Below are 13,306 nucleotides of genomic sequence, written 5' to 3' on the forward strand. Positions count from 1 at the left end.
CCTGGAGGAAACCAGTGGGCATTTGACACAATCACAAGGTCTCTGGAAAAATCACACAGTCTCTAAACCTTCTCCACGCCGAATGAAGAGGCCTCGAAGCGCAATTCTGTCAAAGAACACTGAACCCCTCTGTCATCGTCCGATCGTGAGCCGCGTTGTCACTTTGCTGGACGGTGCGGGTCCGCTGCGGGTCCGCTGCGAGTTCTGTGACTTGACATCCAATCGTTTGCGTTATATCCCCCTGCGAATATTGTTTGGTTAGTTTTAGATTTGATGATTGCATATTTGGATTTGGCAGTAAATACGTGGCCCTGTTTGCTCCTCGAAACAAACCGCCCATCCTGAAGAATACACGTTAAACTCGCCCGAGGAAACATTCGACAGCAGGCCGACGTGTGGTGACACAGTTGGGTGACGTGGTAACAGTTGTAGCCTCGCTAGCGTTAGCTAATTTGAAGCAGAGTCCTTTGGGCTTGGAGTCAGTTTGAACGTTAGCGGCTAGCCAGCTAGTTAGCGACTAGCCAGCTTGTTAGCGACTAGCCGGCTAGTTAGCGACTAGCCGGCTTGTTAGCGACTAGCCGGCTTGTAAGCGACTAGCCGGCTTGTAAGCGACTAGCCGGCTAGTTAGCGACTAGCCGGCTTGTTAGCGACTAGTCGGCTTGTTAGCGACTAGCCGGCTAGTAAGTGACTAGCCAGCTTGTTAGCAACTAGCCAGCTAGTAAGCGACTAGCCAGCTTGTAAGCGACTAGCCTGCTAGTTAGCGACTAGCCAGCTTGTTAGCAACTAGCCAGCTTGTAAGCAACTAGCCAGCTAGTTAGCTAACGCCGGCTAGTTTCATGTACTAACTCAGGTCAGATAATGTCGGGTAGTTATCTAAGGATAGGCTCTAGTTTGTGTAAAAGTAGACAACATGATAAAATATATTTTAGTTTTTGTATCTCACATCATCTAAAATACTAAAAGGGTTAAGGGTTAAAACCCTGAAAGATATAAATGCCCCACAGTCTGTCACCATGGCGGAATTAGCCAGACAGTTTCACTTTGCGCGAGAGCACCCTCATATGTTACAATCGTCGTTGTTGAGGAGCTTTCGTCTATCCTCCCTGAGAAACTCTTAAGACGAGTCTTCTCAGGCACCAAGCAAGGTCATCATATCAATGCATCTCATACAGTGTGTGACCGGGTGTGAGACATCGTTCCATTGCCCAGTTTGATTCATTCATCATGAGCAAAGTTCCGATTTTAATGAAAGGAACCGAGAGAATGAATGCGACCAGTTGTCAAGAGCTAATGAAAAGTTACCGATGCTCTTTTAATTCTGCACTTTCGAGAATAGTTATTCATAATTTAGTTCCCAGAACCGTTTGGATATTTTGGCAGGATTTGAAGGGAAACGACGGACATTTAACCGGCAAGTGCACTCAAACGTGTGCATGTTTGTGTGTCCAGGGTTGTTTGTACTCGCAGGAGTGAGGTCGCTGATTGGAGAGCGAGTGAGACAAAGAGATTTATGGGAGAATAATAGGGGGACATGGAGGAATGCAGGACTGGGACCTGCAGCCATTGTGTCCTAATACAATATCTGACTTCCCCTTTAGATGCCAGACACCACAAACACATACATGCACACATACGTAGGAGTCGAACAGGCGGGCAGCGAGGCACCAGGCCCATTTCCTCTGGAGATGCAGACGATGGGGAGAGAGAGAGGGAGGGAGGACGAGCGAGAAGGAGGCTGGTACAAACTGCAGTCGCAGACGTTTCAGTTCAGACATTACTCCAGACACAAACTGTGCTCTCGTGTGTCTGTGCCCACTGTCTCGCCGTCAGTTCATCTGGACGAACTTTGTTCCTCTCTGGTCTTCGGACTCTCTCTCTCTCTCTCTTTGTCTCTCTGTCTCTCTGCCGAGACCCTGAAGCTCTCTCAAGCTCATTTGGGAATTCCACAATTTAAGTGGTAAAAAGTAGCGTTTAAAAAAACTCGCGACTGGAGGAAGAAAGTGATACAAACTGAACAACCTGGACGGCAGTCTGAACCCTAACAACCACCCCGCAGAGGAACCTCTGCTGGCCGCTGGCCGCTGAGGTATAGGTGGAAGGGGGAAGAAGTGCCTTGCTCAACGGGACTTCAACAGTAGCTGCGGAGGAAGACGATAACACCCACTCCATCAACTTTGTGGAGACTTCAGTCAGGCCCTAATCCAAGACCTGCAGTTCCCTGCTTCTGTATCCTAAGAAAAAAAAAGGTAAAGTGTATATGTGTACATCAGCTGGAGTCTAACTAGAACACAGTCTTACTCTGGTTGGACTTTTAATTCTAAGTCTCTAAATTTCTGCAATATCGCCAATTTCAAACATTTACATGAATTTATTTCATTTAACCCTGTCGCGGTGAAATATCTTCTAAAATGGCATTTACCCCTCAGAATTGTGTTTCTACCACAAAGTTGCAGAAATATAATGCAATATTCCAATATCTGATATTAAATCAAAAATCCAATTAATTTCAAAATTTCCCCATTGTGGGACGAATGAAGGATTATCTTATCTTATCTTAAAACAGACTAGATAGAAAGATTTGCACAAGATCTAAAACCTTTACCGAAAGGTTCAACTCTGTTAAATTATTGTGCGATTATTGATTATTTCCTAAAATCATTTTTAGTTTCCTGCAATTTGTGTTAATTAAATGGTTTTAAGAGCTGTACAGAGTAAAAGTTTCTAGGCCCACATGTCGGGTCCAGGTTTGTTAAAAGGAAATTTTGTGTAGAACTAAGTTTTGATTTGTTGGTCCTTCAGTTCCCCTGCTTTTGATCCGTATCTATTAATAAGACGAGTTGCAAAAAATGAATGGTGCGTGTTAAAAATAAAGTTTATTATCAGATTAAAAACATCCTCAGGTCTCAGATGTCAGTGAATAACCATCTATTATGTTAAACCAGAAGAGGCCCTTTGTGTGTGTGTGTGTGTGTGTGTGTGTGTGTGCGATCAAGACAGGATGCAGAACAATAGAGTGTTGCACACAATCACACACACAAAGGTCAGGAGAAAGTCTATACAAGGAAGTAATATTGTTATTAATGATGCTCAGACCACTTGAGAATGATGTACATGCCAAAACACCCTTGCACGTACATGCACGTACATGCACGCACACACGCACACACACACACACACACACACACACACACACACGCAAAAAGCCTTTGGGTTTAACAAAAGCAGGAAGGGAGGGGCATTTGATTACAAAAAGGGACTATTAAAAATAAAATCTTGGATCTGATTTTAAATCCTTAAACTCTCTAAAATTCTCAGCGTGTCTTTTATTTTCCTGCAGGCAGATTTTAAGTTCACCCTCTGAAATTAGGCACGATGCAGTCTATCAACGTGACGATCAGGGGCACATGGACGTTCCGTCGTTTGGAAAATGACAAATTTAGCCTGAGTAAAAAATAAATTGTTTATTTTTTTAAATCTTGCTTGTAATAACTGACGACTTGAGGGGAACAGCTTGAGCTCTGTGTACACGTCCGTAAGTGTGGTACTTGGATGAGGCTTCCAAGCCTTTTGTGATTGACCATACTGAGCAACAAAGCACAACTTTAAAATGGATTCAGTTAAAACTTCTTTAACCTTAGTTAACGTACACAAGTTCTGTATCACATTGCGTAATATAACCTAAACATGAAGTTCATTGTACCCCACCTCTCGCCCAATGTCAGCTGGGATTGACTCCTATTTTTCTTTGTAATTTCCCCTTTGCCAGTTCCTACTCCCCCGTGTTAACAGGGGAACAATTGTAAAGCTAAAGGTTGGTGTTGAACATGTGCAACGGAGCAGATACAAAGTTTGACGGTAGAACTGTCCCCGCAGTGTCTGCGATACATAATGAGACTGTGTGAGGGGGAAACTGGGACCCGTGTGTCAAAGAGCATGGGGCCTGGGGAGAAAAAGAGGTTGTTGTTGGATCTATTTTCATCGTGGACGCAGCGTTCGTCAGGAACAGTGGCCGAGTATCTCCGCCGGTCCTCCAGCTCAATACCGGCACCTTTGATGCCGCTTGGTTCAGCGCTCGGAGTCCTGCTGAAGCCGATGACCGCGCCCATCGCTTTAAACCGGAGAAAGGACTCATCGCGCCAGGCCGCGTAATTCATCGACCCGAGGCCCGTGATGTTGCGTCACCGCCTTTCAAGCAGACTCAAGAAATCAAAGAGCCGTCTGAGAGTGTAACAATGTGTCTGCTAGTGGGCGGTCAGGAGAATCCAAAAGATGAACTAGCTTTTTCTGCCAACAGATGTGTCAGGCTCCGCGGAGAAATCCAGAGCCTGGTGCGAGCTTTGGTCTCCTCTCCGTGGCAAAGCAGAAAGTTCAGTAGCTTCCACGGCATCTCTGCCAAACCTGTAGGCAGCGCATCAATGGGGTTCCTCCACCTGAGAACACAGATTTTTACTTTTTAACTTTTCGTCTTCATAATCAAGGACGTCAACGCAACTGGGACCATTGTGGAACGTTTCCATATCTTGGGAACCGGAAGCCTCAGGGCAGGTTTTAAGAAGCCGGTTGCAGAAACCATCAGGTCCGTTTGTTTCAGGGACGTCCGTCGTGACAAACATTTATTTAACTCAACCGTTTGTTCTAAGAATAAATTCCATTTTGCTCTTTCTGACAAAAGTTTCCCATCGTTGGGTGTAGGAACAGTAGCCAGGCTGTAGTTATATTATTGTTTGTACTTTGTATATGTGTGTGTGTGTGTGTGTGTGTGTGTGTGTGTGTGTGTGTGTGGTAGGCAGCAGTGTTTACAGTAGACGTCTACTTTTTCCTTCCCCCAGAGACAGACAGAGGGGGAGTGTGGGAAAACTAAGACATGGGCACAGACATTTTTATTAATGGGGTCTGGGTCACAGGATCACGATAAGAGACACACACACACACACACACACACACACACACACACACTCAACAGTCAGGTTACCGCAACAGAAACAACCAATAATAACTGTATTATTCACCGTCGCCTTTCCCTCGCAAATTTTCTCACGAATCTCCAGAAAAATCTGAGTTGTCAGAGTTGTTAATAATGAGAGTCGGGCACAGTTGGTGCTGCTAAGTCTCCTGTCGGTTGCCAAGCGACAAAGACGCATGGCAGGAAAAGATGTTGGTGCCCGATACGTCACATATACGTCACATGCTCAATATACATCATGATTCCATTTTTAAGTCTGTTTCCATATCAACTTTTCCACCTCATCAAAGAGTAAAAACTTATTTGAGATATTCCGCCCTTTTTTCCCCTTGATTTTTGTTCCACGCAGTTGGTTTATAAACACAAACTGGTGGATGCAGACCAGCTTTTTTTTGCAGCAGAATTTGTTTTTCGAGATACGACCTGCTTCTTGAGAGGAGTCTGAAAGCCGTGTGCTCTCTGGTCATCAGGTGAATCAGGTGTCTGCAGAGCGACTGCTGAGCGGGGTCGAAGGATCTGTGCTGCTGATCCGTAATCGGTCATGGCCGACTGGAGCCTACTGGGAAACTTCCTGGAGGAAGTACAGGAGCATTCTACCTCTGTTGGCAAGGTACCACACACACACACACACACACACACGCTCTCCACATGTTTAAAGAAGAAGTAAACAGGCGTATTCCCCGTCAATATAAATACAACATTCCTATATTTGGGTTTGCTAGCCACTGGTTTATTACAATAAACAGATATGAAGTTTATATTACTGCGGGGCAAATTTAAACAGCTCGAAAAATAAACTTAAACAGTGACAGAGAAAAACTGTATAAGTCGTTAGAAAAACATTTTACGTAGACTGGAAAATCCGGATCAGAATACAACTCAAAGAAGGTAGTAGAGGAACGCTCTTGTCTGTCAAAGAAAACGATAGATGCTTGATGTCCAGACTTAACGTCCTATTAAAAACCTCCTATAATTAAATGGGTAGTTAAGGTTATTCCCATCCCATGTTTTCTGCTGCACAGGTGTGGCTGACCATCCTGTTCATCTTCCGCATCCTGGTCCTCGGCACGGCCGCCGAGTCGTCGTGGGGAGACGAGCAGGAAGATTTCAACTGCGACACGGAACAGCCAGGCTGCGAGAACGTCTGCTACGACCGCGCGTTCCCCATCGCACACATACGATACTGGGTAATACGCCGTGCTAAGTCGCCTGATCGCCATGTGATGTCATTTCATTCTTCTAACATTGTGAACACACACACACACACACACACACACACACACACACACACACACACACACACACACACACACACAATGTGGTTCATTTTGTGCATCAAAATGTGAAGACGTCTCCTCCGGCGTACAGTTCTTCATTCACCAAACGTCTTTGAATATCTCTTGGCCTCATCAAAGAGTTGCGGTAGATAGGGCAGCGTGTTTTGATGGACGTGCACATCACAAGTTTTAGAGATGCACCTTTCCCCCGGCCATCGGTTTCCGCTCATTTCAGGACAGCGAGTTGAAAACTGCAACCGAGAGGTCCTCTGTGTTCAACTGAAGTCGACATTTGATCTGGTGTTCTACTTCATAAAGTCCTAATTGCGGGGGAGCGGCTCAAAACATTTCTCCCACGCTGATACGGTCAAGGAAACCGTGCAGGCTAACGCAAAAAAACCCTGGAACATGGTCACCAGTGGCGTCGTGCAAAATTGTTGGATGTCTGCTATATTTGGGGAGTAATTTAGAAATCGGACCCGTCTCGCTCCAGGTGCTGCAGATCGTGTTCGTGTCGACGCCGAGCCTGATCTACATGGGCCACGCCATGCACACGGTGCGCAGAGAGGAGAAGAGGCGCAGCAGGGAGGAGGAGGACGGAGAGGGAGACGAGGACGACCCCGGAGGGGGTGAAGGAGGAGGGGGAGGGCGCGCGGAGAAGGAGGAAGAGAAGGACAAGGGCGACGGCCCGGCGGCGGGCCGAGTGCGTCTGAGAGGAGCGCTGCTGCAGACCTACATACTGAGTATATTGTTACGAAGCATCATGGAGGTAAATGCAGCCAGGTAGTCCACGACAGCGCGGCCCCATGTGAGACAATCGACCTGCTCTGGTGCCTCGCGGTTGATGGAAGCAGCTGACTGTGTCTGTTCCTCCACGCAGGTGGTGTTCCTGTGTCTCCAGTACTTCTTGTACGGAATCTTCCTCCATCCTCTATATGTCTGCAGGGTAAAAAAAACAAAACAACAAACAGAAACCGATATAACCTCGATATTGATTAAACAATTTCAAGTCTACAGTCACTCGTCCCCTCTCTCTGTCTCTCTCTCTGTCTCTCTCTCAGGCCTGGCCGTGTCCTCACCCGGTGAACTGCTACGTCTCCCGACCGACGGAGAAGAACGTCTTCATAGTCTTCATGCTGGCCGTGTCGGCCGTCTCGCTGGCCCTCAGTGTGCTGGAACTGCATCACCTGGCATGGAGACACTGCTGCAGGTGAGGACGCCGCGTATTCACGCCGTCGATCAAACTACTGTGGGCAGGTCACGAGGAATCGGACGAGTAAAAACCCCACCACGCAGGAGTCGGTCTACGGTTCTCGCGATTGTTTCTTTTGAGGGAACCCCCCGATTTTTAGCATTGCTGTCAAAGACATTGCACAAGGCACAGTACAGGTAGATGGAGGAGTGCATTGATTATCTGGGAGGTCGAGACTTACGCTGCAAAAAAATTTGCGATGCATTACCCGCGCAAGTTTGGCCTCAGGATCAATCTTTGCTAATATGTTATTCGTGCAACACAACCCGCAAATATCTGCCAATTCTTCCTTTCACTTCGTCAGACGAACCTCCTCTGAACACACACACACACACACACGCTGGAGGTTCAAGTCTGAAAGAGGATTTACAACAAATTGGAATAGATGAAATCAGTCCTAATCTGTCCGTCAAAGTAATAACTTCTCTTTGCGTGGAATGGGAACTGATGATTTCACGCGTCGAATTCGATTTACTCTACACGAGAAGTACTATTCAATCCGGCAAAGGCTTTGTGAAGTCAGTTGAAAACATATCTGATGATGTTATCAGGGTTTATCTTGGATGTGGGCTGGGAGACTTATAACAGAACGCCTGTGTTGCAAGCCGACAGGTTCATGGGCATTCACTGACGAAAGGGTTGTTGAGTGTTGGTTGCATGATGGGAAATGTGAGACCCACTGAAGACCAGGATATTGATTTGAACCATTTATGTTTCTTGTGGGTCCCCGAACTTTACAGAAGTACAATGGTAAATTGTTAGTGGCTCTTTGATGATGAAATATTATTATGTCCTGTGGTCCTAGAGTGATATTTTCATTGAGAGGAAAGTCTGGCCTAGTTCAAGGTGGCGTTAGTTTCAATTGACTAATTATCGATATATGACCGGTGAAAAGAAAATGAACGCAGATTAATCGCGCTGATGTTCCTCGAACCTTACAAGGCATTCATTTTTCAAAAGAAAAGATCAGTTCAGACAACCTCATACAGTAGCTCGTGAATACACTATGTCTTCTAATGTAAATCTTAATGGAGAAATTGCATTCCTGTCTGTGAAACGAAACGGCTCAAACTCTTCGTCGCAGACGGTACTTCTACAACGGGAAGGCCGCCCCCCCGGCCAACGCCTGTCTGGCCCGACAGCTCTCGCTGTCGCCGCCGCCGCCGCCATCGCCGCCGCTCCCCGACTTCGGCCAGTGTATGATTGGCTCGTCGCACTTCCTGCCGCTGACTTTCCCGACCCACCGCCTGGCCAACCAGCAGAACTCGGAGAACATGGCCACCGAGAAGAACAAGAGAGCCGCGGCGGTGGAGGAGGTGAACCTGCTCCAGATGGGCTGCTACTCGCACGGCTGGCAGAAGGCGAACACCAATCAGAACCAAGACGGGGGATACCTGAGGGCGGACACTGACTGCTACGGCCCCGGGAGCAGGGAGGTCAGCTGCCCTCCGGCGCAGAACAACGGGCCGGACGGGCTGCTTTGTCCGAACGGAGGGCTCTGTCAGAAGGACAAACGAAGATTCAGCAGGACCAGCGCAGCGAGCAGCCGGACGAGAGCAGACGACCTCTCCGTGTAGATGGAAAAGTGAAACCGGACAACTTCCGACCGCTCACACAGCTGCTCAGCAAACCAACAGATATACTAGATCATTCAACGCCCGTTATCATGCACATAATACACAATATAACTTCTCAGCAAAGACGGCCGGAGGGATCAGAGCGTACCAATTTACGATGAACAATAATTCTCCTGTTTGCCTTTGTTTTTCTGAAACTCCACTCCGATACTTCCCGGAGAGAACTTGTACCTCTGACTTTGTGCTGCGCGTCGAGTTCCAGACAAACCTGAACCTACAAATGTCGGACAAACCCCACGTGAAGTTGTCGTTTCCACTAACTTGCACAGTCTGGGACGGCCCTGCCCAATCCGGCGGGGGGAACGCCAACCGTCGCACCAACGCACACGTGGGCGCCAACCAGCCGCGTGCTCGGCTCATGTGCAATGACATTTGCACCGAAGAGACAAAACCCCCCCCCACACATAAATAGGAAAAAAAAGGCCCAGAGTCTGGAGGAGATCCTGGAAGAACTGGTGTGAGCAACACAGACTGTGTTGGGGGATTTGGAAGACTCACTCCTAGGCCAACATCAGGCAACGCACGAGTGACGTCTTCGGTCGACCGGGAACAGCTGGCAGCGACTTGAGATCAGAATATTCACATATCGCACACTATGTCACACTTAATCGGCCCGTTGTCGACACCAGACTGGGACAGAGCTGGGTCCGACTCGGTCCGATCAGTCGTCACGTCCCAATCACGTAACCACAATCGGCCCAACGGCGCGGTGATTGGACTATGAACTCCGCGCTGACAACAAACAGACGTGCTCAGATTGCAGTACGAGTGAGTACGCGCACGTTCAGGGTCAGAATTCCGAGCAGGACGTGTCGCGTCGATGCACATTCATCTGGAAAATCGTGTTGAACGTCGTTTAGTCCGGTTAGTCTGCAGCATTTTGAGAAAAATGCACAGATTCTAATCGACGGACAGGTTTTACATCGGAGACGTCTCCAATTAGATTTTGAGCGGTAAAAATTAAAACTGTAATTTGTCATAATTTCAATGAAAGATGTCTTTAATTTGGCACATTCATAGAAATCTTGATTTCACTGGTCAAAACTCAACTGGAGGCATGTGAAACAAGTCCAAACTGTAATAGAGATGTTGTGAATTAGAGGTATAACTTACGTGAAACTTATGAAATATTAAAAGCATTTTCCGGAGTCACTGCTGCTGTCGTTAAGCAACCTATTAGTTATTGGCTGTTCTGTTGGATCTGACTGGGTTCTGAGCCTTAAATCTGTGGACGACCTGTGGACCGAGATTGGACCCGATCGTCGGACAGCGCTGACTTCTTTAACGTTTTACCGCAAAGTATAGCCGGAACCTACTTGATGTAATTTTGTCAAACTGTGATTGTTATTATTGTGTTATCAAAGAATGTAGCCTGTTTTTTGGGCTTGTTTGAGTTCTTACTACAGTAGTGCCCTTTGTTTTAGCCCCATTCAGTGGATATGAATATGAAGCAAATCCCAATTGCATATATACACCAACATTTTCTTCTTCTATTTTTTAAAATCTATATTTCTTCAGTTTCACTACAATCTCTACAAGTCTGACATGTGCACGTGTAACTGTTACTAGACAACAGCACAACAAATTACATTTTTACAAATATATATACATACACAGTGATTTCTATCTTAGGAGAATTTTAAAAATTGTTGTGAATTTCTTATAAATTGTTGGTTTTATATTTATTATTTCACTTGCATGATGAGAATTTGTGTATGTATAAACAAACGCTTTGCAGATAAAACAATGCAAAACCTGTTTGTCTAGTAGTCTGTCTCTGGTGTTTGTGTCTCTGACAGAAAGGACCCCAATCAAGATTTTTTATTTCAATTAAGGCAAAAGTTGTCATGGTTTGTTATGTCCATCCTGTTTATAGAGAAAATATAATATCAAATATCACTTCATATAATTCTGCATTTTTTTTCTGCATTCTTACAAGAAACAAGAGGATTATTATGATAAATTCGATCCGCTTTAGACTATATCTATTTACATTTTGGACAAATAAGTATGCCGAATTGGCCGTAAGTAGTTGCTCTTTGCATGGCACCATTGCTTATGCGGACAACTATCACAGGATTACCGTGAAACTGAGGAAAACTTTAAAATCGGAAGATTCCCAGGCAAGTTCTGGATCACTGAGGAGCGTCTATTTTCAAAGATTTCTTTTCGCAGGGATAGGATGTTTGTGAACGGACCAGACTACATGTTAACTTCCTGTTATTTTAATACAGTGAGGAAGTTCAGTGTCCAGGCCCCTTTCATTTCAACAGATGATGGACAGACAGACAGACATGGGACTGATGACAAATTTTGAAGTAGTTGAGAAAAAGCGACTCTGGGATAAAAATAAAAATGAATACATGTTTTTGCCTGGTTCCCATGCGAACATGTCTCGTTTGGAGCAAGGGGCTGTTGGGAGAATTCCCATTAAGGTCATCTGAATACACCAGGAATGTTTGGGAACTTCAGTTTTTTGTTTTTGTTGTTTTTCTTACCCTCATTTCCATCTCCTGCTCAGCCACGTTCAGACACCACAATACTGTTCCATGTCTGGAAAGACTCCAGCTCCTCTAAGCTTTATGAAAATATATCTAAAAAAAAACTAAAAACAAATATACATTTAAATGAAAGGTTAAAGGGTGACATGGATTTTTCATTTTACAATTCAATACCTTTTTAAAATGGCGGCAGAAAAAGGACAAAAGGAAAAGATGAGTGACGCGTGGATGAGCATGCTTGGGACAGCCTTAACTTAAAAGCTTAAAGATGACAATGGAAATGTGCATTATTAATGTTAAACAGACACAATGTGTGCTGCCATCTCTGGAAAAGGACATCAGGGTACCACAAAAAAAACTTTGTCCACAATTGTGTGGACAGCAGTTCCCTCTCGTGGCCAAATATATAACTGCAACTCTAACATGGCTACATAACATCATAATATTTTATTATATATTTTGTCAAGTGCATGTAACCCCCACTCACCCACCACCCAGAGGAGCCGTAATTGAAACACGAGCACCAGGTTGACAGTATAGTACGACCACAATCACTGGATTGTGTCACGTGCTGCAGTATGTTAAAAATATATATATATTCATAAACGTGTACAGTATGTAATGTGTACATGACATGCAAGAGGCAAAATGTGGTTTGTCTTTGCAGACTGTGAATTTGCTCTGAGGCCCCCCCACCCGTTCATCATTCATAACATGTTTCTGGATCATATGTCAGCTGTATTTATATATCTCAAAGGGGACACCCTCATTTACAGCTGGCTGTGTGTGTGTGTTTCAGGTTCAGGTTTCAAGTTAACCCTTAAGGTTAAGGTAAGGGTACGTCAATAACTCACTGTCCTCAAAAAGTACAGAAAGGCCAATAGGGGAGAGTTGTGTTTATGGTTATGTCGCTCTCTAAAAATGTGCCCACGAGTTATTTAGTGTCATTCAATTTTAATGGGTTTCCGTCACAGGTGACTCACTTTACTTTGCCGTGTGTGTGTCGCCAGGCAGATTGTGTGAAGACGCACGTAGTCAGGGTCTGAACTTTGGTCGATGGGGTAACGTGACGAAACACAAGGGGCCGAGCTGCCCTCAGCTGGTTCAGTTCCTAGACAGAGTTCGTGAGCAGTGAAGGATTACGTAAAGCTACATCACTGCAGTGGCTCTCAGTTTGACCTCTCACCCCCAAACAATGAAATCTACTGTACGCCCTATAATGTCAATAATCAGAATATCGCTGTCCATGTAAATGCGAGGGATTAACGGTGTTGTCATTTTAAAGGTTGTGTTTTTTAATTCAATGTTTTTCCTTAAGATTTAATAAGGATATTCAACATTTATGGTCATATCTCTGCAGAATGAATCTGGTAAACATCCACACAGCTGCAGAGGCATCTGTAGAACTGACCTGTTGATGCTAAATTAAAATAATTGGTAAAAATATTTAACTACACAACAGACTACAACAGTAAAAATTACCCTAGCTTTGTAGTTACATGGGGGGAAACAATGTCCAGCACTTGTTTTCCTCAATAAAGACAAATATGTCAACAGCCGTAGAGAAATAATTGTAATGCTATGTAGCTATTGACTGAATTTCAAACTCACAAGAAAAAAACCTAGATTTCACTCGTTTAGCCTGGTTACTAAGGAACTACAGTAAAATGATAAAA

At 45.1% G+C, this 13,306-nt stretch overlaps 1 protein-coding gene across 1 annotated transcript; it reads left to right on the plus strand.

Moving 5' to 3' along the window:
- Positions 1–1,010: 1,010 nt before the first annotated feature.
- Positions 1,011–10,889, plus strand: LOC118283498 (gap junction alpha-5 protein). The gene is made up of 7 exons (XM_035605539.2): positions 1,011–2,246; positions 5,434–5,573; positions 5,986–6,150; positions 6,734–7,009; positions 7,121–7,186; positions 7,302–7,450; positions 8,577–10,889. The coding sequence occupies exons 2-7, from the start codon at positions 5,505–5,507 to the stop codon at positions 9,067–9,069; spliced, it is 1,218 nt and encodes a 405-aa protein (XP_035461432.1). The 5' UTR covers positions 1,011–2,246; positions 5,434–5,504; the 3' UTR covers positions 9,070–10,889.
- The last annotated feature ends 2,417 nt before the right edge of the window (positions 10,890–13,306 follow it).

Source organism: Scophthalmus maximus, chromosome 10 (assembly GCF_022379125.1).
Source record: "Scophthalmus maximus strain ysfricsl-2021 chromosome 10, ASM2237912v1, whole genome shotgun sequence".
Taxonomy (NCBI): Eukaryota; Metazoa; Chordata; class Actinopteri; order Pleuronectiformes; family Scophthalmidae; genus Scophthalmus; species Scophthalmus maximus.

Bases quoted from the DNA above. Each gene is read 5' to 3' on its own strand.
- LOC118283498 (XM_035605539.2), top strand. From the start codon at position 5,505: ATGGCCGACTGGAGCCTACTGGGAAACTTCCTGGAGGAAGTACAGGAG. The intron at 7,010-7,120 runs GTAAATGCAGCC...TCCTCCACGCAG, and splicing joins TGTTACGAAGCATCATGGAG to GTGGTGTTCCTGTGTCTCCA. The intron at 7,451-8,576 runs GTGAGGACGCCG...TCTTCGTCGCAG, and splicing joins GCATGGAGACACTGCTGCAG to ACGGTACTTCTACAACGGGA.